The 27,621-nt window shown below is 39.9% G+C and overlaps 2 protein-coding genes across 7 annotated transcripts in view; both read right to left on the bottom strand.

Annotated features, from left to right (window-relative positions):
• LOC126077980 (caspase-8-like) overlaps window positions 1-27,621 on the bottom strand; it is a 77,099-nt gene that overhangs the window by 33,865 nt on the left and 15,613 nt on the right. For 4 of the 5 annotated variants that reach the window (XM_049887838.1, XM_049887839.1, XM_049887837.1 and 1 more), the window contains exon 1: window positions 17,217-17,540. In XM_049887838.1, the coding sequence (XP_049743795.1) occupies window positions 17,217-17,521 (305 nt within the window). In that variant the 5' untranslated portion in view covers window positions 17,522-17,540. Of the gene's footprint in view, window positions 1-17,216; window positions 17,546-27,621 lie in introns of those variants that run through there. The other variant, XM_049887836.1, reaches the window with a different exon arrangement.
• LOC126077978 (caspase-8-like) overlaps window positions 1-27,621 on the bottom strand; it is a 117,680-nt gene that overhangs the window by 74,511 nt on the left and 15,548 nt on the right. The gene's annotated exons all lie outside the window — the stretch shown is intronic.

The following is a 27,621-nucleotide window of genomic DNA, read 5'->3' as shown; positions in this document are numbered from 1 at the left end:
TGTCTTGATTTCCTCTCCATATGAAAGATCTATAACTACATTTTCTAGTCCCTCTTTTTTGTTTTAAGGTTGTCATCTTTTACATAATGACATCTCTGTTCCCCTGTTTTCAGTGTTTTAGCGTTGATTTCTTTTTGTGACTTCCCCTTCTGGGTTGATATCTGGTTGCTCTGTCCTGTGCTCTAGTCGTGGGTTGTTATCTGATGTTATTGATTTTCCAACTGGAGGATGCCCTTTAGTATTTCTTGTAATTTTGGTTTGGTTTTTGCAAATTCCCTAAACTTCTGTTTATCTGGAAATGCCCTAATTTCACCAACATAATTGAGAAACAATTTTGCTGGATATATAAGTCTTGACTGGCAATTATTTTCCTTCAAAGCTTTATAAATGTCATCCCATTGCCTTCTTGCCTGCATGGTTTCTGCTGAGTAGTCTGAGCTTAGTCTTATTGGCTCTCCTTTGTAGATGACTTTTTGTTTATCCCTAGCCACTCTTAAAATTCTTTCTTCATCTTTGGTTTTGGCAAGTTTGATTATAACATGTCTTGGTGACTTTCTTTTGGTATCTGCCATGTGCAGATTTCGATGAGCGCCTTGGATAGGTATCTTCTCATCTTTCAAGATACCAGGGAAGCTTTCTGCCAACAAATTTTAAACAATTCTCTCTGTTTTTTCTGTTATGCTCCCTCCCCCTGCCATTTTGGTACTCCAATCACTCATAGGTTATTTCTCTTAATAGCATTCCACATAATTCTTAGGGTTTCTTCATTTTTTTTAATTCTTTTATCAGATTTTCCTCAAATAAGTTGGTTTCATATGCTTTATCTTCAATATCACTAATTCTGGCTTCCATTGCCTCAATTCTGCTCCTATGACTTTCTATTGAGTTGTCTAATTCTGAAATTTTATTGTTAATCTTACGGATTTCTGTTCACTGTCTCTGTATGGATACTTGCAGCCTGTTAAATTTGTCATTATGCTCTTCTATAATCTTTTAAGTCCTCTATTGCTTTGTCTGTGTGTTGCTTGGCTTGTTCTGCATTTTGCCTGTTCTCCTTCCTGATCTCTTGAAAAGTTCTGCGTATTAATCTTTTGTATTCTACCTCTGGTAATTCCAGGAAATTCTCTTCCTTCGGAACATTTCTTGATTCTTTATTTTGGGAGCTTGATGAAGCCATCATGTTCTGTCACTTTTTGTGACTTGATATTGACTGTTGTCTCCGAGTCATCAATAAGTTGTTGTATTTATTTATTTTATGTTTGCTTACTTTGTCTTAGTTCTTGTTCTGTTTTGTTTTCATATACCCATATAGGCTGCTCATGTGGGCTGGTTTGATTATTGGTGCTTTTGAAGCTCTAACGTCCTGTCACCTGGTGGTTAGATCTGTTACTATGTACGTGAGCCCAGGAGTCCATTTACTTTTCTTGTATGGATTCAGCTCAGGTGTCCAGGTAGTCAGTCACCAAGTGTGTGGTGCAAGCTCTCACCTAGAGTTCTATATGGGCAGGGGTGATTGGTGTAGGCACAGGTGTATCTGGCTGCAGTAGGAGGTCATGTGCTGAGCAAGGCAAGTGGCTGACAGCAGCCCCTGAGTGTCTGGGGGGAAAGCATGACCCTGTTCCCTAGAGCATGTAGGTGGGTGGGTTTTGCACCCAGACCATAAGCACCCAGTGCTGTTGGTTGTAAGTACTGGGAGGCACCACTTATTCTTGGACTCCTGTCACAGGTGGTGTGGGTGGAACCACCAGTCCTCAGGCCCCTGATGTGAGTAGGTGAGGATTCTGCTTAATAGGCTGAGTGGTATCAAATGTCACGAACTGGCCTCTCTGCCATATAGGTGATACAGTTGAAGTTAGGCTTCAGGTGTATACCCTGGTGTACTGTGCTAATGAGGGCCTATGATATTGAAATGGACCCACACAGGTCTATGCAGGGGTGAAAGGCATTAAAATCTATGGACCCATTATGCCTGTGCCTAGTCAAAGGAGCTGTGCCTGCCCTGAGCTCCCGGCTTAGTGGAACTGGCAGATTATTTCCTCCCTGTTTGTTAATTTGTTCCCTCTCCAAAGCTCAGGACACACGACAGGTCTTACTTTCGGTCCAGGAAATGTGTCTGGTGCAAAAGTGGGGAGGGGTCAGATAAATGAGAGAGAGGTTTTTCCCAAAGGGGTGTTTTTTTAATCTTCACAGTAGGTTAGATGCAGGTATTTATCTTTTGTTGATTGAGTGCTGCTTTCCACTGGTTCTGGAGGCATGAGTAGACTCCCCATTTCTCGGTCTCTTCTGATGTGGAAAATGCAATCCGAGCACCACTGCTTGCCTCACCGATCTGGCCTGCATTTGGCCTCCTGGATTGTCAAATATAATCTATTCACTTGTTTTTTCAGGTCTTTGCTGTCAGAGGGCCCGCAGGAAGTGTTTTACTACTCTGCCGTCTTGGCCCCACCTCTACACAATTTTTCTTAAACCTAAAACTTCTCTTAAAAAATTATGCATTTTTTTAAAAAGCCGAATCAAAGTTCTTTTTCAAAAGATAATTTTAAGGTGACTCAAAAATTGGCAGTAAATTTCATGAAGACTGTAATTAACAGAAATCCAAATTCTAGAAAAATTTGCTATTTTGTTCTATTCAATTCAGTGAATTTTGTCTTTGCTTTGCTTATGTCACAAAATCAAATTCTCATAGCATAATACCTTTTTAAACTTTGGAAATATCTAAATTATGTTGTTTAAAATGAAAACATGATCATCGCTGATCATCACTCATTGACTTCATACTGAGCAATATCTTCTCCGCCAGTAACCTTCTACATAAATTTAAAATATATTCGTACCCTGTCTTTAAACAAACTTTAAGACCTGTGTAACATCTTTCTCTTGAATCTCATTTCCCACCATTGTCTATGATCATCACTCTTGTTCCCACCAAAAATCCACCCTCTATGTCCTCACAGACTCAATCCCACCAAAGACTTGTAGTTTTCCAAACACACTACCACACCTTGCCCTCTCCCATCTTGATGTGATTTTTCTTTCCTGCCCCAACCCCCACTCTATTCCCATGTCTATTGGTGGATTCCCCCCACCCACTAAGAATCAGCTGAAGCATTAACTGAATGCCTGAAGATAGGCAACTCTGCTTTGCGTCACTGTGTCACCCTCTGTATACATGTTGTAAAGGTATGTTCTTATGTCTGAAACCACTATTAGAGTGTGAGCTCCTTGAAAGCTGAGTCTATGTTCTTTTCATTTTTGTAACCCAAAAAAGCAGTGAAGAGTGGTCAGGTACATGGAACCCAGACTATCTAGATTTGAATCCTGGCTCCAACACTTAGGAACAGTGTGGTCTTAGGCAATTTACTTATCGTCTTTGAACTTCAGTGTTCTCATCTTTAAAATACGAAGAATAATAATACTTATCTCAAAAGCTTGTTGGAAGAATTATTTTAGTTAATATATATAAAGTGCTTAATATATACCTTGGCACAAAGAAAGTGTTTAATAATACCTATTATTTGTGTTATCTAACTTTATGCCTGCACATAATAGACTTCAAGAGTTGCTTGTTTAGGCAAACTGTTTGTTACATATACATTTACCGTAATAACAAAAAGTGTTGCTTGTTTAAATGAACGAATGATGGCGTATTTAACAGGGCCAAAAAATATTTACTATTTCGTATATATATATATATACACACACACACATATAGCCATAAATATAATTTTTAAAACTTAATACAATGTATAATTACTCTGTTTGGAGTTAAAAATATGCAGACCATTAACGGACTGTGGAACCAGATGTATTGTGATACAGTGTAATAACATGACTGATCAACAGCCCTGCAGGTGGTTTGAAGGTAAACTTGACAGAAAATGAGTCAAATAACACAGGATACCACTGTTCACTAAGCATCAGTTTTTAGAATCATGGACCCATCAGGTGATTCTGGAACTACTGAAAGAAAGGAAGCATGAATTCACCACACATGGGCGAGGAGAAACAAACTGAACTTTAAAAAAGACTTTTTAACAGATATGTGTGCACTGGAGTAGAACAGATTAAAGCCTTGATAAGCTTTAGTCATAGAGTGAGTCCATATCCACCTGCCATATCTTTCCCATGAGGCTTAGAGAATTCCCTCTGAAGTGCATTTGTGATGGTTAAGGTTGTGTATCAACTTGGCTGGGCCATGATTCTCAGTGGTTTGGCAGTTATGTGATAATGTAGTTATACACCATTTTGTGATATGATCACCTCCATAATGTGAATTGATGTGATCAGCCAATCAGTTGTAAGGGGAGTTTCCTTGGGGGTGTGGCCTGCATATAATATATATGGACATTTTGGCAAAGCTTGCTGGCTTTTGCTCTCTCTGTATCCTGCATATGGCTCATCATCACCTGACCTCCAATTTTTGAGACTTGAGCCTGCTGTATTGCCTGCTAACATGGGGATTCATCAGCCTCTGCATATATACATAGGCTTCACGAGTTTTGCTTCTCTAGAGAACCAAGCCTTAGATATTTGGTACCAAGAGTGGCTCAAGACAAACAAAATTGTTAAGAATAAGTTTTCTAAATTGGTTCTCAAGTCTGGTTAGTCTTGAAGATGTTGATGACTCTGCCTCCAGTAGTAAAGAGGGTACTGCAAATCTATGGTGTGAGGTGGCAATAGAGACATGCAAAATATCACCTCCAATAGATCATGTATTGGTGAGAGGTGAGACTCTGGGTGATCACATGTTTGATACTTTTCTACAATTTTGTCAGAATGAGAAGTATAAGGAAGCTGGTTGGTTGGTCCTACTTTTGCTGGACAAAGTGGTGAAAGAGATAAACTCAGGACTTCAGAGTCACAGCTCAAGTGCTACATAAAATACCTCAATGTTCCCACTTGTGCCCTGAAAGAAAGCCTTATTTCTTGCAGTAACAAAGCTGATACTGCCAAAAACCAAGTCCAGAGTCTTATCTTAAGAGTGACTGAGTTACAATGCCAACTGAATTCCCAACATTGAATGGTGTCTGAAGTTAAAGGGTGGATATTGATTGGGAAGAAATGGGATCCTGAAACTTGGGATGGCAACATATGGGCAGATAATCAGGAAGCTGGGGATGCTGAACCCCTAAATTTTACTGAATCACTCCTAACAACCGAACCAGCCCTCTCACTACCATCTGAATAGATTACTCCATCTTTGAGTGCAAAGCCGTCCTCCCCAGTAAAGCCATCAGCTCCTCCACTCCACATTAACCCCGCTGTTTCTGAAGAGCCTTTGTCTGAAATATCACCTGGGGCAGTATCTGAGTCATTGCCTGGGGCATTGCCTGAGGCAAATGCCTTTCAGACACTGTGTTCTCAAAATACATCCCCATCACCCATTTTTGCTTCTAGATCTACAAAAACATTCCCAGCGAGGTCCAAAAGGTGAAGTACAAAGTGTGACCCAGGAGGTGGTATGCTATACTCCAAAAGAACTGCTTGAATTTTCTAATATGCACAAACAGAAACCTGGGAAATATGTGTGGGAATGTCTATTAAGGCTGTGGAATAATGGTGCAAGGAACATAAAGCCAAATCAGTCTGAGTTTATTGATATGGGCCCACTAAGTACAGATTCTTCATTCAGTGTTTCAGATCTAGAGGTCAGGAAAGGATCTGATAGTTTATTTGTTTGGTTAGCTGAAGCATGGATTATGTGGTAGCCTACACTAAATCAAGTTGAAGTACCCGACTTCCCTTGGTGTACTATAGAAGAAGGTATCCAAAGGCGTAGGGAAATCAGCAGGTCAGAGTGGATTTATCCAGTTATACCCACAGACCCAAATATTGAGTGTCCAGAGAACACAGCTTTTACCACAACTGTAAGGAACAAATTTGTAAGGGAGCCCCAGCATCCTTGAAGACTGTAGTAATTGCTATCTTATGTAAGTCATATTTGACAGTGGGAACTGCACTAAATGAATTAAGACACCTAACTACAATGGGCCTGATTGAATCTTGTGGTGGTGGGGGCCAAGTGGTGGCACTCAATTGACAAAGACAAAGTGGGGGTGGTTACTGCAATGGACAGCAGAGTAAAAGCAGTAATCAGAATAGTCTGACTCATATGGATTGATGGTGTTGGCTAGTTAGTCATGGTGTCCCTAGGAGTGAAATAGATAGGAAATCTATTAAATATTTTCTTGATCTGTACAAGCAGAAGAATTCTAAGTCAAATGAATGGCAGGCTAATTTGAATCACAGAACAGAGAGCCCCTCAATCAATTCCTACATTTGAGCCAGTTTACAGAACCACAACCCCTTCAATAAACGGGATGCTGGGTCCCCTTGGGGAGGGACCTCAGTACACTGACAAAAATTTATACCATTAACCTTTCTCCCAAGCTTTCCCAAAAGGATCTACAGCCTTTTACAAGAGTGATGGTTCACTGGGGAAAAGGAAATAATTAGACTTTTTGAGGATTACTGGATAATGTCTCTAAACTGGCACTAATTCCAGGAGACCCAAAACATCACTGTGGCCCACCAGAGTGGGAGTGCATGAAGGTCAGGTTATTAATGGAGTCTTAGCTCAAGTTCATCTCACAGTGAGTCCAATGGGTCCCCAAACCCATTCTGAAGTGATTTCTTTCCAGTTCCATAATGAATAAATGAAATAGATATACTCAGCAACTGGAAGAAGCCCGCATTGGATTCCTGACAACTACAGTAAGGGCTATTATGGTAGGAAAAGCCAAGTGGATGCCATAAGAACTCCCCCACCTAGGAAAATAGTAAACCAAAAGCAATACCACATTCCTGGAGGGATTGCAGAGATTACTGCCACCATCAAGGGCTTGAAAGATGCAGGAGTGGTGATTGCCACCATGGCCCTTTTCAACTTGCCTATATGGCCTGTGCAATAAAGAGATGGATCTTGGAGAATGACACTGATTATCATAAACTTAACCAGGTGGTGACTCCAATTACAGCTGCTTTTCCAGATGTGACTTCATTGCTTGAACAAATTAATACATCTCCTGGTACCTGGCATGCAGCTATTGATCTGGCCAATTCCTTTTACTTGATTCAACTTTCGAAGGAACAACAGAAGCAGTTTGCTTTCAGCTGACAAGGCCAGCAATACACCTTCACTTTCCTACCTCAGAGGTATATCAACTTTCCAGCTCTATAATTTAGTCCACAGGAATTTTGACCACCTTCCCATTCCACAAGACATCATACTGGTCTATTACATTGATGACATTATGTTGATTGGACCTGGTAAGTAAGAAGTGTCAAAGACTCCAAAATTATTGATAAAATATTTGAGTGCTAGAGGGTCGGACAAAAATTCAGGTGCCTTCCACCTCAGTGAATTTTCTAGGGATCTGGTGGTGCAGAGCATATTGAGATATTCCTTCTAAATTAAAGGATAAGTTATCGCATCTGACTCCTCCTACAACTAAAAAGGAGGCACAACGCCTGGTGGACCTCTCTGGATTTTGAAGGCAAGATATCCCTCATTTGGGAGTACTATTATGGCCTATTTATCAAGTGACTCGAAAAGCTCCTAGTTTTAAGTGGGGTCCAGAACAAGAGAAGGCTCTGCAACAGATTCAGGCTGTTGTGCAAGCTGCTCTGCCAACTGGGCCATATGATATGGCTGATCCAATGGTGCTTAAAGTGTCAGTTGCAGATAGAGATGCTGTTTGGAGTCTTTGGAAGGATCTTATTGGTGAATCACAGTGCATACCTTTAGGATTTTGGAGTAAAGCTTTGCCACCCTACACAGATAACTACTCTCCTTTTGAGAAACAGTTTTTCGTTTGTTACTAGGCCTTAGTAGGGACTGAACACTAGCCACCAAGTCGCTATATAGCCTGAGCTACCCATCATGAATTGCTTGTTGTCTGACCCACAGAGCCATAAAGTCAGACATGCATAGCAGCACTCCATCATTAAAGGAAGTGGTATACACGAGATCATGCCCAAGCAGTACCTGAAGGCAATAGTAGGTTGCATGAGAAAGTGGCCTAAATGCCCATGGTCACCACTCTTGTCACATTACCATCTGTCATGGATTGAATTATGCCCCCTCAAAGACGTGTGTATCAATATGGCTGGGCCATTTTTCCTAGTATTGTGTGGCTGTCTTCCATTTTGTGACTGTAATTTTATGTTAAAGAGGATTAGGGTGGGATTGTAACACCCTTACTAAGGTCATATCCTCGATCCAATGTAAAGGGAGTTTGCCTGAAGTGTGACCTGTACAACCTTTTATCCTACAAGTGATACAAGGAAAGGGAAGCAAGAAGAGAGTGGGGATCTCATAACACCAAGAAAGCAGCACCAGGAGCAGAGCATGTCCTTTGGACTTTGGGTCACTGCACTTGAGGAGCTCCTCGACCAGAGGAAGATTGATGACAAGGAATCTTCCTGCAGAGCCAACAGAGACAGAAAGCTGTCCCCTGGAGCTTACACCCTGAATTTTGACTTGTAACCTTCTAGACTGTGAGAAAATAAATTTCTCTTTGTTAAAGCCATCCATGTGTGGTATTTCTGTTATAGCAGCACTAGATGACTAAGACAGAATTTGTACTAAGAGAGTGGGGTGCTGCTCTAACAGATACCTAAAATGTGGAAGCGGTTTTAAAACTCTGAAAGGATAGAGGAGCAGCATTGGAAAAGGACCAGCAACAGCAGAAAACCTGCAGTGACAGAGAAGTGGCAGCAACATAAAGCCAGCAGCAGCAGAACCAGAAGAGCAGGGCCAGACAGTGTTGGAACTGACCCACAGAGCGAGAGAGTTGAGTGCCTGTGTGCAGGAGGCTTCCTGGAGGAGTAGGGTGCCTCCAGGCACTTACCAGTGGAGCTACAGAGCTTTGGAACACTTGCCCCAGCAGGGCAGGTGTGGGCGTGAGGCCCGAGGAGCTGAGGGGCCAAGAAACCAGGAAGCAGAAGCTGAAGGGACAAGGAACTCAAGAAGCCGAGCTGCCTCAGTCTCAAAAGGTATGGCCAGGACCTCTGGGATTTCAAACAGTGGAGCCATGCCCTCTGGTGTTTCTAAGGGTGGAGCTTTCACTCAGATGCTCTAGAAGAATGGTGTGCCTAAAGCTGACAGAGCAGAGTTGCTCCCCAGTGGGCTTAGAAGGCCCCTGGCCTTGTTCTGACTGATGATATTGAGCTCTTTCCATTGTCTCTTTCCACAGATGTAGTTGATTTGATTCCTGTGTATTCCATCTGGTGAGGTCCATGTGTATAGTCACTGTTTATGTTGATAAAAAAAAAAAAAAGTATTTGCAATGGAGAACTTATTGGTCTTGCAAAATTCAATCATGCAATCTCCAGCATCATTTCTATCACCAAGGCCATATTTTCCAACTACTAGTCTTTTTTCTATGTTTCCAACTTTTGCACTCCAATCATCAGTAATGGTCAGTGCATCCTGATTGCATGTTCGATTAATTTCAGATTGCAGAAGTTGGTAAAAATCTTCAATTTCTTCCTCTTTGGCCTTAGTTGTTGGTATGTAAATTTGAATAATAGTAGTATTAACTGGTCTTCCTTGTAGGCATATGGATATTATCCTATCACTGACAGTGTTGTACTTCAGGATAGATCTTGAAATGTTCTTTTTTGACAATGAATACAATGCCATTCCTCTTCAAGTTGTCATTCCCAGCATAGCAGACATATGATTGTCTGATTCAAAATAACCGAAACCAGTCTATTTCAGCTCACTAATGCCTAGGATATTGATCTTTATGCATTCCATTTCATTTTTGACGATTTCCAATTTTCCTAGATTCATAATTCATACATTCCTGCTTCCAATTATTAAAGGATGTTTGCAGCTGTCTCTTCTCATTTTTAGGTGTGCCACATTAGCAGATGAAGGTCCCAAAAGCTTGACTGCATCCACATCATTAAGGTCAACCCTCCTTTGAGGAGGCAGCTCTTCCCCAGTGCCTTCTGAGTCTTCAGTCTTCTGAGTGCCTTCCAACCTGAGGGGCTCATCTTCTGGCACTATATCAGACAATGTTCAGCTGTTATTCATAAGATTTTCACTGGCTAATTCTTTTCAGAAGTAGACCACCATGTCCTTCTCCCCAGTCTGTCTTAGTCTGGAAGATCAGCTGAAACCTGTCTGCCATGGGTGACCCTGCTATGTGACCCTTCACTGGTTTTGCCTCTCTAGAGAGCCCAGCCTAAGACAGCATTGAACCTTTACCATGAGCAAGTAACATCTGCTGAAGGCTCAGGGCCAGATATGTGAGCTAAGGGAGATCCTCCCAAGATACATGGGCCCTCTCCAAGTATAAGTGGCCCCCAAAGTGTAGGGAAAGGGCAGGAGATCTGAAAAAGCTACCTCTGAGGCACAATAAACCTTCACTAAGTGTACTACCTCCACGTGTCTGTTTGTCATACTGTCGTGGCTTGCATGTTGCTGTGATGCTGGAAGCTATGCCACCAGTATTCAGATACCAGCAGGGTCACCCATGGAAGTCACCCCAGGATGGATGGCACTCAAAAGATAACTGGGGAAGAGCTGCCTCCTTGAAGTAGAGTTGACCTTAATGACATGGATGGAGTAAAGCTGTCAGGGGCCTTCATTTGCTGATGTGGCACAACTCAAAATGAGAAGAAACAGCTGCAAACATCCATTAATAATTGGAACCTGGAATGTACGAAGTATGAATCCAGGAAAACTGGAAATCGTCAAAAGTGAAATGGAATGCATAAACATCGATATCCTAGGCAATAGTGAGCTGAAATGGACTGGTATTGGCTATTTTGAATCAGACAATCATACAGTCTACTATGCTGTGAACAACAACTTGAAGAGGAATGGTGGTGCATTCATCCTCAAAAAGAACATTTCAAGATCTATCCTGAAGTACAACACTGTCAGTGATAGGATAATATCCATATGCCTACAAGAAAGATCAGTAAATACGACTATTATGTAAATTTATGCACCAACCACTAGGGCCAAAGATGAAGAAATAGAAGATTTTTATCAGCTGCTGCAGTCTGAAATTGATCAAACATGCAATCAAGATGCATTGATAATTACTGGCGATTGGAATGTGAAAGTTGGAAACAAAGAAGAAGGATCAGTAGTTGGAAAATATGGCCTTGGTGATAGAAAAAATGCTAGAGATCGAATGACAGAATTTTGCAGGACCAATGACTTCTTCATTGCAAATACCTTCTTTCACCATTTTTTTTTTTTATACATATGGACATCGTCAGACGAAACACACAGAAATCAAATTGGCTACTTCTGTGGAAAGAGACAATGGAAAAGCTCAATATCATCAGTCGGAACAAGGCCAGAGGCTGACTGTGGAACAGACCATCAATTGCTCATATGCGAGTTCAAGCTGAAACTGAAGAAAATCAGAGCAAGTCCATGAGAGCCAAAATATGACATTGAGTATATCCCACCTGAATTTAGAGACCGTCTCAAGAATAGATTTGACGCACTGAACACTAGTGACCGAAGACCAGATGAGTTGTGGAATGACATCAAGGACATTATCCATGAAGAAAGCAAGAGGTCATAGGAAAGAAAGGAAAGACCAAGATCGATGTCAGAGGACACTCTGAAACTTGCTCTCAAACGTCAAGCAGCTAAAACAAGAGGAAGAATTGATGAAGTAAAAGAACTAAACAGAAGATTTCAAAGGGCATCTTGAGAAGACAAAGTAAGGTATTATAATGACATGTGCAAAGAGGTGGAGATGGAAAACCAAAAGGGAAGAACACGCTCGGTGTTTCTCAAGCTGAAAGAACTGAAGAAAAAATTCATGCCTCGAGTTGCGATGGTGAAGGAGTCTATGGGGAAAATATTAAACAATGCAGGAAGCATCAAAAGAAGATGGAAGGAATACACAGAGTCATTATACCAGAAAGAATTAGTTGATGTTCAACCATTTCAAGAGGTGGCGTATGATCAGGAACCGATGGTACTGAAGGAAGATGTCCAAGCTGCTCTGAAGGCATTGGCGAAAAACAAGGTTCCAGGAATTGATGGAATATCAATTGAGATGTTTCAACAAACAGATGCAGTGCTGGAGGTGCTCACTCGTCTATGCCAAGAAATCTGGAAGACAGCTTCCTGGCCAGTGGACTGGAAGAGATCCATATTTATGCCTATTCCCAAGAAAGGTGATCCAACTGAATGTGGAAATTGTAGAACAATATCATTAATATCACACACAAGCAAAATTTTGATGGAGATCGTTCAAAAATGGCTACAGCAGCGTATGGACAGGGAACTGCCAGAAACTCAGGCCGGTTTCAGAAGAGGACGTGGAACCACGGATATCATTGCTGATGTCAGATGGATCCTGGCTGAAAGCAGAGACTACCAGAAGGATGTTTATCTGTGTTTTATTGACTACGCAAAGGCATTCAACTGTGTGGATCATAACGAATTATGGATAACATTGAGAAGAATGGGAATTCCACAACACTTAATTGTGCTCATGAGGAACTGTTACATAGGTCAAGGGGCAGTTGTTCGGACAGAACAAGGGGATATTGATTGGTTTAAAGTCAGGAAAGATGTGCGTCAGGGTTGTATTCTTTCACCATACCTATTCAATCTGTATGCTGAGCAAATAACCCGAGAAGCTGGGCTATATGAAGAAGAATGGGGCATCAGCATTGGAGGGAGACTCATTAACAACCTGCGTTATGCAGATGACACAACCTTGCTTGCTGAAAGTGAAGAGGACTTGAAGCAATTACTAATGAAGATCAAAGACCACAGCCTTCAGTATGGATTGCACCTCAACATAAAGAAAACAAAAATCCTCACAACTGGAGCAACAAGCAACATCATGATAAACAGAGGAAAGATTGAAATTGTCAAGGATTTCATTTTACTTGGATCCACAATCAACAGCCATGGAAGCAGCAGTCAAGAAATCAAAAGACACATTGCATTGGGTAAATCTGCCACACAGGGCCTCTTTAAAGTGTTGAAGAGCAAAGATATCACCTTGAAGACTAAGGTGTGCCTGACACAAGCCACGGTATTTTCAATTGCATCGTATGCATGTGAAAGCTGGACAATGAGTAAGGAAGACAGAAGAAGAAGTGATGCCTTTGAATTGTGATGTTGGCGAAGAATATTGAATATACCACAGACTGCCAAAAGAACAAACAGATCTTTCTTGGAAGAAGTACAACCAGAATGCTCCTTAGAAGCAAAGATGGTGAGACTGCATCTTACATACTTAGGACATCATGCTTGGCAGAGTACAGGGTCAGCAGAAAAGAGGAAGACCTCAACAAGGTGGATTGACACAGTGGCTGCAACAATGAGCTCAAGCATAACAACGATTGTAAGGATGGCTCATGACCGGGCAATGTTTTGTTCTGTTGTGTGTAGGGTCGCTATGAGTCAGAACTGACTCAACGGCACCTAAGAACAACAACAAGTGTACTACAGTGGCACACTGGAACCTGGAGGAAGGGCATCAAGGATGAGTAATGTCTTGTAAGGCACGGAGAGCTGGGTCTGGGACTAGAAAATAAATAAATTTTCCTGGGGCCTCAAAAAGCTTGTGGCTTGGGTATAAAGCACAGAGAGAGCTCCCATGGCTTGGAAAGTTGGTGGTCAGGCTGTAAAGTATAAAGAAATCTCCAAAGTCTTGACAGCATTCAGATTCCAAGCCCAGCTGAAGGGAAAGTCCTGACTGTACCCTAAATACATTTGAAGCTAGGAGAAAACTGAAATTAACTAAAGCTGTAACAAGGCACATACCCAGCTCAACTATGTATTAAATGGACTTAGCCCACATTTTAGTGGCCTGATACAAAAGAGGCTTGTAATTTCTTAGGTAAATATTGCTTCTTTCAATCTCCATTGTTCCCTTATGGATGATGATTGTAATGAAATAAAGTAATATAGAGACAGGCAAAGAAGTAGGAAAATGTGACCCACAAACAACAGAAAAATGCCCATAGAAGCAATTTCACAGATGGTTCAGATGTTGGAATTAGCAGGAAAGATTTTTACATTATTTATGATAGTATATTAAAGGAGGAAACGCTGGTGGTGTAGTGGTTAAGTGCTATGGCTGCTAACCAAAAAGTCAGCAGTTTGAATCTGCCAGGTGCTCCTTGGAAACTCTACAGGGCAGTCCTAATCTGCCCTATAAGATTGCTCTGAGTCAGAATCGACTCAATGTCACTGGGTTTGGTTTTGGTTTTTTTATATTAAAGGAAGAAAATGTGTTGAATATTGGGGAAACTATAGCAGAGAATAGAAAGAATTTTGAAAATTTTAATGCTAGAAATAGAAAATACAAAATGAGAAATGAAGAATTTAATTCAACGGATTAACAATGGACACAATATAGAAGAAGAATAGATCTATGAACTTAGTATTGCTTAGCAAATCCCAAACAGGACAAATACAAAGAAAAGCACAGCTAGACATTTCCTGATAAAAATGCTAAAAATTAAAGTGAAAAATAGTATCTTACAAGTAGTCAGAGAAAAATGACTCAGTGCATATAGGGAAACACAATAAAAATTATGGCAGACTTCTCACCAGAAACAATGGGACCCAGAAAACAATGGAATGACATCTATAAAGTGCTGAAAGAAAATAAGTCAACATAGAATTCTGTATTCTGCGCAAATATTCTTAAAAAATAAACATAAAAAAAGACATTTTCAGACAGACGAAAACTGAGAAAATTTGTCTTCGGCCAACTTGCACTACAAGAATCGCTAAAGGAAATGCTAAAGAGAAATTATACCAGATGATATTCTGGATCTGTGGGAAGGAAAAAGAGCACCAAAAAAAAAAAAAAAAAAATGAAAAAAATGAAGATAAACAAAATTTTTTTTTATATTTGTTATCTATCTATCTATCTATCTAAATTTCTTTAAAAGATTCTTATCTGTTTAAAACACAAAAAATAAGAAATTCTTCTGGGATATATAATACATGTGGAAGTAAAATACGTAACAAGAACACAAAGAGTGGAAGGAAATTGAATTACACTCTGGTAGTGTTTTTATATTGTTCGAGAAGAATACTACTTAAAGATTTTAGTGATAAGTTGAAAATGCATATTATAATCTCTTGAACAACCACTAAATGTAACACGAAGCATTATAGCTAAGAAACTCATTAGAGTAAATACAATGAAATACAAAAAACACTGGATTAACACAACAGAAAGCCAGAGAAAAGAAACAAGGAAACAATGGACAGATTCAATAAATCGTAAACAAATACAAAGATGGCGTAATTAAACACAACCATATCAATAATTAGTTTAAATGAAAATAGACTAAACATTTTACATAAAAGGCAGAGATTATCTGATTTGGTAAAAATATAAGACCCAAATCTATGATGCTTACAAAAAAACAACTGTGTCATGCTGAAAATAAAAAGTTGGAAAAGACATATCATGAAACAGTAAGTTATTGATTCACATACAAACATGGATGAATCTCACAGACATTATTCTGAGAGAAATCAGCCAGAAACAAAATAATACATACTATTAATATACATATGTTAATATCCATAGAAGGCAGTCCCCAGGTTACAAACGTACAACTTAAGGACAACTTGTACTTGTCCTTCAATGTTATGTAAATTTGCCCTCAATTTGAAACAACTGAACCACTCACAACAAATTCTTCATTACAATCACCTTCACCTCCTGCACATACAGCTTTTAAATCATTGAAAAGGCTTTGTCATGGATTGAATTATGTCCCCCCCAAAATGTGTGTATCAACTTGGTTAGGCCATGATTTCCAGTATTCTGTGGTTGACCTCCATTTTGTGATTGTAATTTTATGTTGAGAGGATTAGGGTGGGGTTGTAACACCACCCTTACTCAGGTCACCTCCCTGATCCAATGTAAAGGGAGTTTTCCAGGGATGTGGCCTGCACCACTTTTATCTCACAAGAGATAAAAGTAAAGAGAAGCATGTCAGGGAGAGTTGGGGGACCTCATACCACCAAGTAAGTAGCACCAGAAGCAGAGCACATCCTTTGGACATGGGGTCCCTGCACCTGAGAAGCTCCTCGACCAGTGGAAGATTGAGGACAAGGACCTTCCTCCAGAGCCGACAGAGACAGAAAGCCTTCTCCTGGAGCCAACACACTGAATTTGGACTTGTAAACTACCAGACTATGAGGAAATAAATTTCTCTTTGTTAAAGCCATCCACTTGTGGTATTTCTGTTATGGCAGCACTAGATAACTAAGACAGGCTTTGAGCCTTTTCTTGCACTAAAAAAAAAAATTTTTTTTTTTTTTTTAGTAAGGCTAAGTAAATACGTACCTGTTCCGACTTACCTACAAATTCTTAAAGACACACTCAGGAATGGATCTCAGTTGTAGCCTGTGGACAGCCTGTAATAATTTATCTAACTATTCTATCTAGCATAATACAATTAATTGATTGTATATAAATCAGAAAGTGCTTGCCTCTTGGGGTAAGGGTGGGGTTGACTAGAAAGTAATATGAGAGAACTTTCTGGGGTGATTAAAATGTTCTGTATCTTATTTTGGATACAATTATACAGTGTATACAATTATCAAAGCTCATGAACTAAACATTTAAGTTTTGTGAATTTTATTATATGTAAATTTTACTTCAATAGAAAGCATGTGCATAAAATATAGAGGAGCTTTTAAAAATGTCTTAGGTCTCTGCAAGCAGGTGGGAGTGTTTTTTTAGGCTGTGGAATGATGTTATCCAATAAACAAACCAAGCACATGTCATGACAAAAGTAAGGCCTAGTCACCAACATAGATGAACACACATTAAAAACTCAATAAATATATGTGTATACATCTATATTTATACCTATATTTATATCATCTATACCTGTATCTATGTATATATTTACATAAGGAGAGAAAGGGAGGGGGAGACAAAGAAAGAATGAGAATCAAAAATCCTCGAAACTATTAGCATATTTGCATGTAAGTAGATTATAAAACATGTTGAAAATAAGTTTTTCTTTCCCAGTTCAGTAATGTTTGTATTCTAGATTATATAATCTTCTCAGTGTTTATTGCTTCTATGTCTTTAAGCCTTTTTTCTGGACCCAATGGGACATCTTTCCAGAGCCTGTGACCTCACACAGACAACTAGTTCACGTAATAAACACCAAACTGTGTCTACTTAACACACTTCTCCAAGCCCCAACACTGTGGAGGTACTACTCACCTGTAGGCAGAAATCTGGGCCCTGCCTGGTGTCTGAAGCTCCCTCTCCACTTCCTCTCTGCTGACCCTCAGGTAATCAATCAGCAGATCCAGTCTTTGAATTCGGAAAAGCAGCTCCTTCAGGAAGAACTGGTTATTCTCCCTCAACATTCCATTTTTTTTCAGTTCACCAAAGAATGTTAATACATCCCTGATGCCTTCCTGCTTGCTTTTGGGGATGTAGTCCAGGCTCAGGAACTTGAGGGAGGCCAGCTCCTTGCTATTCAGATGCTGTGCAATTTTCCAGAGAAGTATTCTGAAGTCCATGATTGTTAAAAATGTACATCCAACCTAGGTAAACAGAAATATTATGTCAAGAAGATAGACAAAGTCTTAACTGCCCATTTACCATTCATCAAAATTTATTGGCCATCTATTATTTCCTATATTACATGCTTAAAATACTGAAAGTTGAACAGGACCAGTTCCTGCTGTCAAATTGTTTGCTCATGGGGAAAACATGTAAGATAAGCAACCACTGTGATTTTGTGAGAGAAATGTGGAGAAGTGTGAGGAGGGCGTTGTAAGGATATAGAGGCCTGGACACTGCCCTGAAGGGTTGGCAGTAATGACGGGTGGGAGGAGCTCTTGAGAGCAGGACCCTGTCCAGGTGTTTAGAACAAAACTTTGTATTTGGTTGTACACAGGAACAAGACTCTGACACAACATCACACAGGCTACAGTGTCTGACTTATAGCAACCCTATTGGACAGAGTAGAACGGCCCCTTACGGTTTCGTGGGGTGTAATCTTTATGGAAGATCTCCAGTTCTTTTCTCCCATGGAACCACTGGTGGGTTTGAACTGCTGACCTTTAGGTTAACAGCCGAGCACTTAACCATTGTGCAACCAGGGCTCTTTCATAAGTACATAAAGAAGTAAATACAGAACTATTGACTGCACCATTATTGCAGTAGCAAATGACTAAAATCAACCTAAATGTTTATCAAATTGAGTAGTTTTCACACAATAGAATACTCTGGCCATTAAAAAAAATTGCAGATCAAAATATTTGGATATAGAGCAATTTCCAAGATGTTTTGATACATGAGAAAGGGTCGTACAGAACACTGTGAATAAGATATTTATATAATGTATATGTGTATGCTATTTACACTGTTATAATTTATATGTATATCCTACCTACATAGTATAAATATTTAGCTAGCATATACATGAAGTTATACATAAATGCAGGGCCACCATTAGACTTGAGGTGCCAGTGTGAAATTACAAAATGGCATTTCTTCTACATCCCAGTTCCTTTAAAGTTATGTATCTCTTGAAACTGAAAACCTTCAAAAATATTTCCTAAGAAAAAAACCTGAATCTTGTTACAAGGTGAGTATTGACAGGGAGTGGCACTTAGCCTAAAAAAGAAAACTGAAGACTTGACTGCTCCCTTTAACCACTAATTGTGCTTCGTGAGATCTCACAAGTCACAGTGTCCTGGTAGAAACTCAGTTTTCACACAAACACCATACACATCAGAGCTCCCTCACCAGAGGCCTATCAAACAACCCAGGAGATGTTTTTAAACCTTAATAAAACTCCTAACTAATCCCACATTTTTCAAACCTTAATAAAACAGGATACTAACAATATAATTGCTCAGTTTCTAGGAGAAAAGTAATTAAAATTGCTATAAACATTTGACTAGTCAAGCATAGTTCTCTAGGAATTGGTTGGCCTATGTTTCCTGTTTATATTGCTCTGAATAGTTTTATATATATATATATATATATATATATATATATATATATATAAAGCCCTGGTGGCACAGTGGTTCAGAGCTCAGCTGGTAACCAAATGTTGGCAGTTTGAATCCACCAGCTACTCTTTGAAAACACCATGGAGCAGTTCTACTCTATCCTATAAGGTCGTTATGAGTCAGAATTGAATTGAATATATACATATATATTAGTTTTTCAAAAAGTGAGAAAGAATGAAAAATTACCATTACTAAGCAAGGGTGTGGCCACAAGCCATTTTGACCTGAAAATCGAGGTGAGGGTAGCTCAAATTTTGGCTCTTGTTAATAAGTTACTACCAGGAAACAGGGTGAGGCTTATGCCCAAATAGAAATCTCAAGAAGAAATTAACATCCCTTAGTGTGATGTAAGGCTGAGGCGGAAGTACAGAGCTTCTCGAAGGAACATGAATATGTAACCATTGCAAGGCTTCTATCCCTGAGGCACTATGAGAGGATGTGAACTGGGAAAGCTCCCAGTGGTTCACACATGACACAAAATTAAAAAAATAGATCTTCATGGTACCTCCCCAAGACCCAGAAAAATCTTACCAGAGGGCAAATCCTGCTGCTCCTTCACAGGATGAACGCTAAACAGTGTTTTCAGAGTTGACTGCAAAGTCTGACTGAGTGGATAGAGGCCTGGACTTGGATTTGGGCAGCTGAGTTTTCAGTCTAACTGTTTGTCTCTGGATAGGTTATTTCAGTTTTCTGGGCTCTAGTTTCCACATTTCTAAATGAGGGGTTGAATGAGATAATCTCTAAGGATTCTTCACATCAAACATTTGATTATACTATGACTGTATCTCCTTTTCACATTTTCAGGATTTCAATTTTTTTAAATATGATCAAAGGTCAGACTTCTACACATTATTTTTTCAACAAACGTTTATTACACACACTCCCTGTTCTAGGTGCTAGTGAAGTACAGTGAATGAAACAGATAAAAGTCCCTATCTCAGATTGTAATTCAGGTTGATTGTTTTCTTATGTTGAAAGGAAAAACATCTATAGAAGAATCCTGATCAAAAGGAGGAAAATTCTAAAGAGAATTTCAAATTCTCATGAGATCCAGACTTTCTAGAGCCATGGAGGCTGGATGAACCCCTGAAACTATTACTCTTAGATAATCTTTAAATCTTAAACCAAAAATAGCCCCTGTAGTCTGCTTTAAACCAAACTATGTTTAGCTTAATTAGTAAAGAATGTCTGCCTTAAGAATTTTTCTCTTTAAAAAAACTATCTAGGCAGAGCCAAGATGCTATAGACAGAAATACCACACCATCCCTCCACAGCAAAGACCCTAAAGACTAAGTAAAAGAGACAAACATCAATCCTGGAACCTTAAGTGTCAAATGAAGAGATAAAGAACTCAATCAAGCACCATATGTAATAAGAAACTGACAGAGAACGGAGAGCAAGGAGAAGTATGAGCGGAGGTCGGATATCAGCAAACACAGCACTGATTCGCCATCTTGGACTCCTGTCAGTTATCAGCAGGCGGGGAGTACAGGAAAGCAGCTTCCTGGAGCTCCCAGCAGGAGACAGAGCACCCAGTAACCAGTGATATATGCTTTTCCACCCCCACCCTTCTTCCCCCTGCTTGGCCTCCACCGCTCCAGCAGGCCCAGTGACTGAGGGCCTAGTGACTGCGGTCCAGGAGGAGCCGGCTCTATGCTGCACAGATTCGCTCCGCCCACACTGGCCAGCTCCTTCAGTGTCATTTCATCCTTGCTTGTATTGCCTTTTTTTTGGCTTCTTTTGGTTTTTTCCCTGCATCTCACCTCCTCCCCCTCCTTTCTCTCAAACACCTGGCTCCGTGCCATCTTTACTGCTTCTTGACAGGCTGTGAAGCACTGCTCAGCTGGGGAACTGCTTCCCCAGTCTATGCTGCCACACTGGTGGGATCCCCAGGAACTTTTTTGTTTCATTTTGTTTGCTTGTTTTCTTTTTTTCTCAGCTTGGGAGCCCCTTCTTGCTGGGCTGTACTGTGTAGCTTGGGAGCCACTACCCAGGTCTGCACAACGACGTTGGTGGGACCCCTGGAGGAATTTTTTTTTTCCTTTTTCTGTTTTATCTTTCTTCATTTCTCAGTTTCTTGTCTCTCTCCACTTACCTTCTTTTCCTGTCTCCTGAATACCTGGTGCTGTGTGCCATCTCTGCCCCTTCTAGCCAGGCTGTACTGTGCAGCTTGTGAGCCGCTTCCTCAGTCTGCACAGCCCCCCTGGAGGGATCCCTGGGGGATTTTCTTTCTTTTTTTTCCTTTGTGTCTTTCTTCATTTCTGTTTCTTGTCTCTCTCTACTTATTCTTTTTCCCTGTCCCCTGAATATCTGGCACTGTGTGCCATCTCTGCCCCTTTTACCCAGGCTATGCTATGTGGTTTGGGACCCACTTTCCCAGTCTGTGCAGCTGCGCCAGTGGGATTACTGCGGGTCTTTTTTTTTTTTTTATCTTCCCGTTTTTCCTTTTTGTTTTTCTTCATTTCTCAGTTTCTCATCTCTCTCTGCTTTCCTTCTTTTCCTGTCTCCTGAATACCTGGTACTGTGTGCCACCTCCACCTCTCCTAGATGTGCTGTGCCTCAAGGCCTGGGAGCCACTTCACTGGTTGCCAGTGGGAACCCTGGGAGCATTTCATTTTTAAATTATTTATTCACTCATTCATTTCTCTTTTTCTTTTTGTTTTCTTCATTTCTTGGTTTCTTGTCTCTCCACTCCAATGGCAACCTCCCTCAGCACTTTTTTTTTTTTTTTGGCCCCTGTTTCTCTCTCCTCTCTCACTTCTTTCCCATACCCATCTCAGCTTCACGCATCGCAACCTCCCATTTCTCTCCTGCCTCCCTGCACCGTGTGCTGAACATCACACTTCCGAGCAGCACAGGCATGGCCTACTAGAACCTGCCCAGCACTGACCCCCGACCTACCCATCCAAACAACCCATCCCATCTCCTCCCCATAGCTGAGTGACTGGCCCTGCCATTGGGCAATGAGGTGAAAATATCATTCCCACAGATGAGCAAACAACAAAACACACAGCCTGCCTGCTCAGACGTAACCAAATAAAACAAAAAAGCAGGATGAAACAAATATACAATCAATAAACAAAAAACAAACAAAAAAACTACTGAATGTCCTAAAGACAGCAGACAATATTGAAACATAAATAAAAAAAGACAGGATGGTTCCAATAGGTGTCCAAAATAAAACACTAGATGACTTACCAGTAGAAGAAAAGGCACTAGAACTACCTGATAGGGAATTCAAATGTCTAATATTCAGAGCTATCCAAGAATTGAAGCAAAAAGCAGACAAAAATGAGTAAAAACAGACAAATTCATGGAAAATGCAGATAAATTCATGAAAAATACAGTCAAAAAATGGAAGAATTCAGGAAAATAATACAGGAACAAAATGTCAAAAATAAATTCTCAACTAGAAATCATACAAAAATGACAATTAAAAATACAAAAGATAACAAGATTTCAGAAATGGTCAGTGTCACAGAAGATCTGAGAAGCAGGTTTGAAACAATGTAAGACAGGATTAGTGAAATCACAGACAAATTCTTGGGTACAACTCTGTTTGAGGAAAAATCAGAAAGAAGAATGAAGAAACCCTGAGAATTATGTGGGATACAATCAAAAGCAAAAATTTGTGAGTGATTGGAGTTCCAGAACAGGGGGAGAAAATGGAAAACACAGACAGGATCATTGAAGACTTGCTGACAGAAAACTTCCCTAATATCATGAATGATGAAAACCTGACCATCCAAGAAGCTCAACAAGCCCCATATAGGATAGACTCCAAAAGAAAATCACCAAGGCATATCATAATCTCACAACAAAGACTCTAAAAAACAAGTGAATTAATTGTATATATGACAAGTTGAGAGCCCTGAACATCAAAGACAAAGTTAAGAAATCAGACTCAGCAGAAGGGAGAGGGAGAGATGGTTTGGAAGCAGAGAGGGATTGACAGACCTGACTTGGCGGGAACTGGTGCCCTGCAGGCCTGATCTCCTGGTGTGACCGCGGCATGGCTGGCAGTAGCATTTGGGATATGTTTTCCACAGGGGGCGAAGATGAGCACCACAGAGTCTACTCATGCCTCTGGAATCAGCGCAGAACAGAGCTCTTGGCAGAAGATAAGTACTTTCATCTAATTTACCATGTGGGCCAAAAAGCACCCCTTTTGAAAGAACTCTCTCCCATTTATCTGATCCCTCCTCCTTCTGCTCCAGCCCTGTGAGCAGGCTTCAGTGGCCGTTGCTTTCCCTGGGCCTGAGATAGGTTCTGCTGTGCATCCTGAGCAATTCTCCCAGCCTTGGAGAAGGAACAAATTAACAAACGGGGAAAAAATAATCAGCCGACTTTGCTAAGCTGGGAGTTCAGGGCAGAAGCAGCTCCTTTGTCTGGGCACAGGCACAAGAGGTCCACAGACATTGAATGCCTTTCACCCCTGCATGAACTTGTGTGGGCCCATTTCAATAGCTTAGGCCCTCCTTGGCACAGTGCATGGTGTATGTGCCTGAGGTCTGACTTCAGCTGTTTCAACTGTGTGGAGGAGAAGCAGATTTTTGATGTTTGACACCACTCTGTCTATTAAGCAGTGACAGAGGACACATCAGGGGCCTGAGGACTGGTGGCTTCAACCACACCACCTAGCCACTTGAAACAGGGGTCCAAGGATAATGGTTGCCTCCCAGTTCTTACAGCCAAAAGAATTGGGTGCTCATGGTCTGGCTGCAGAGCCCACCCACCTGTGTGCTCTAGGGAACAAGGATGCACGTTCCTCACAGACACTCAAGGGGCGCTTACCAGCCCTATACCTTGCTCAGAGCATGACCCCACTTTGTGGCTAGATACCTGTGCCTACACCAATCACCGCTGCTCCTCTAAGACTGTAGGTGAAAGCCTGCATCACACACTAGGTGACCGACTACCTAGACACCTGAGCTGAATCCATACAAGAAAAGTGAACGGACTCCTAGGCTCATATACCTCATAACAGCTCTAGCCATCTGCTGACAGAGTGTTAGAACCTCAAAGGCACCAATGATAAAGCTAGCTCACTCAAGCAGACTATTTGGCCATATCAAAACAAAAAAAAAAACAAGAAGCTAGGACACAGTAAGCAAACATAAAATAATACAATAACTTATAGATGGCTTGGAGACAACAGTCAATATCAAATCACATAAAGAAGCAGATTATCCAAAACAAAGAATCAAGGAATCTTCCAGAAGAAGATATATTCCTGGAATTACCAGATGCAGAATACAAAAGATTAATATACAGAATTCTTCAAGAGATCGGGAAGGAGATCAGGAAAACACAGAACAAGCCAACGAACATAGAGATAAAGCAGTGGAGGAAATCAAGAAAACCTTCAAGAGCATAATGAAAATTTAATAGGATGCAAGAATCCAAAGAGAGGCATCAAATAGAAATTCAGAAGTTTAACAATAAAATTTCAAAATTAGACAACTCAATAGAAAGACACAGGAGCAGAATTGAGGATATGGACGTCAGAATTAATGAGATTGACGATAAAACAGCTCATTTGAGGAAAAATCACATAAAAGAATTTTAAAAAATGAAGAAGCCCTAAGAATCATGTAGAGCTCTATCAAGAAAAATAACATATGAGTGATTGGAGTACCAAAACAGGGAGGGACAACAGAAAATACAGAGAGAATTGTTGAATATTTGTTGCCAGAAAACTTCCCTAATATTATGAAAAACGAGAAGATATCTATCCAAGTGGCTCATCGAACCCTACAGAAGGTAGATCCCAAAAGAAAGTCACCAAGACATACTAATCAAACTTGCCAAAACCAAAAATAAAGAGAATTTTAAGAGCTGCTAGGGATAAACAAAAAATCCCCTACAAAGTAGAGTCAATAAGAATAAACTTAGACTACTCAGCAGAAACCATGCAGGCAAGAAGGCAATGGGATGACATATATAAAGCCTTGAAGGAAAAAAATTTCCAACTAAGAATCATATATCAAGCAAAACTGTCTCTCAAATATGAAGGTGAAATTAGGACATTTCCAGATAGACAGAAATTTGGGGAATTTGTAAAAACCAAACCAAAACTACAAGAAATCCTAAAGGGATTCATCTCATTAGAAAATCAAAAATATCAGATAAGAGCCCAAGACTAGAACACAGGACAGAGCAACCAGATATCAACCCAGAAAGGGAAATCACAAAAATAAATCAAGATAAAAAATGTTCAAAACAGGGAAACAGAGATGTCATTATATAAAAGATGAAACCATTAAATAGATAAAGGACTGAAAACATAGTCACAGATCTTTCAAATGAAGAGGAAGTCAACACCATATAAGAAATAAAAGTTTGGTTTAAACTTAGAAAAATAGGGGTAATCATTAAGGTAACCAAAAGGAGACTAACAATCTTACACATCAAAATAAAATGCAAGAAAAACATAAAGGCTCAGCAAAAACAAAATCAACAATAAAAAAGAAAAAAAGACAATATATAAAGAAAAACTACTCAGCACAAAAAATTAAGTGGAAAAAAGAAACTGCCAAGAGCACACACAAAAAGACATGAAAATGATAGCACTAAACTCATACCTAGCCATAATTACGCTGAATATAAATGGACTAAATGCACCAATGAAGAGACAGAGAGTCTCAGACTGATAAAAACAACACGACCTGTCTATATGCTGCCTACAAGAGACACATCTTAGACTTAAAGACACAAACTAAAACTAAAAGGATGGAAAAAATAAGCAAACAACAATCAAAAAAGAGGAGGAGTGGCAATATTAATTTCTGACAAAATAGACTTTAAAGTTAAATCCACCACAAAGGATAAGGAAGGACACTATATAATGATTAAAGCATCAATATACCAGGAAGATATAAACAATAAATATTTACCCACCCAATGACAGGGCTTCAAGAGACATAAAACAAACTCTAAAAACCTTGAAAAGTGAAATAGACAGCGCCACAATAACAGTAGGAGACTCCAACACACCACTTTTGGTGAAGGACAAAACACCTAGAAAGAAGCTCAGTAAAGCCACGGAAGATCTAAATGCCACAATCAACCAACCTGACCTCACAGACATATACAGAACAGTCCACCCAACAGCAGCCAAGTATACTTTCTTTTCCAATACACATGGAACACTCTCTAGAATAAACCACATATTAGGTCATAAAGCAAGCCTTAACAGAATCCAAAACATAAAAATGTTACAAAACATCTTCTCTGACCATAAAGCCATAAAAGTAGAAATCAATAACAGAAAAAGCAGGGAAAAGAAATGAAACATATGGAAACTGAACAAAACCTTGCTCAAAAACTACTGGGTTATAGAAGAAATTAGAGATGGAATAAAGAAATTCATAGACTCCAATGAGAATGAAAACACTTCCTACCAGAACCTTTGGGACACAGCTAAAGCAGCGCTCAGAGGTCAATTTATAGCAATAAATACACACATCCAAAAAAAAAAAAAAAAAGAAAGGGCTGAAATCAAAGAACTATCCTTACAACTTGAACGAATAGAAAGAGAGCAACAAAAGGAACCCTTGGGTACCAGAAGAAAGCAAATAATAAAAATTAGAGCAGAATTAAATGAAACAGAGAACAGAAAAACAATTCGAAGAGTTAACAAGACCAAAATCTGGTTCTTTGTAAAGATCAACAAAATCAATAAACCACTGGCCAAACTGACAAAAGAAAAACAGGAGAGGAAGCAAATAACCCAAATAAGAAATGAGATGGGCAATATCACAACAGATCCAACTGAAATTAAAAAAATCCTATTAGATTACTATGAAAAAATGTATTCTAACAAATTTGAAAACCTAGAGGAAATGGACAAATTTCTAGAAACACACTACCTACCTAAACTAACACAAACAAAGGTAGAACAGCTAAAAAAAAAACCCATAACGAAAGAAGAGATTGAAAAGGTATTTAAAAAACTCCCAACAACAACAACAAAAAACCCTGGCCCTGACAGCTTCGCTGGAGAATTCTACCAAGCTTTCAGAGAAGAGTTAACATCAGCACTACTAAAGTTATTTCAGAGCATAGAAAATGACGGAATACTTCCAAACTCATCCTATGAAGCCAACATATCCCTGATACCTAAACCAGGTAAAGACACCACAAAAAAAAAAAAAAAAAACTACAGACCTATGTCTCTAATGAACTTAGACTCAAAAATCCTCCACAAAATTCTAGCCAATAGAATTCAACAGCGTATCAAAAAAATAATTCACAATGACCGATTGGCATTCATACCAGGTAAGCAGGGATGGTTTATTTCATGGATTGATTTATGTTCTCCGAAAAATGTGTGTATCAATTGGGCTGGGCCATGATTCCCAATATTGTGTGATTTTCCTATGTGTTGTAAATCCTGCTTCTATGATGTTAATGAGGGAGGATGAGTGGCAGTTGTGTTAGTGAGGCAGGACTCAACCTATAGGATTGGATTGTGTCTTGAGGCAATCTCTTGATTTATAAAAGGGGGAGGCAAGCAGAGAGGTGGGGGACCTCATATCATCAAGAAAGCAGTGCCGGGAGTAGGCTCGGGGCCCTTGCACAGAGACCCTAGTCTA

This window comes from Elephas maximus, chromosome 6 (assembly GCF_024166365.1).
Source record: "Elephas maximus indicus isolate mEleMax1 chromosome 6, mEleMax1 primary haplotype, whole genome shotgun sequence".
NCBI classification, from domain to species: Eukaryota; Metazoa; Chordata; class Mammalia; order Proboscidea; family Elephantidae; genus Elephas; species Elephas maximus.
The sequence above is the reverse complement of the archived record's forward strand: the minus strand, read 5'-3'. Positions and strand labels throughout refer to the sequence as shown.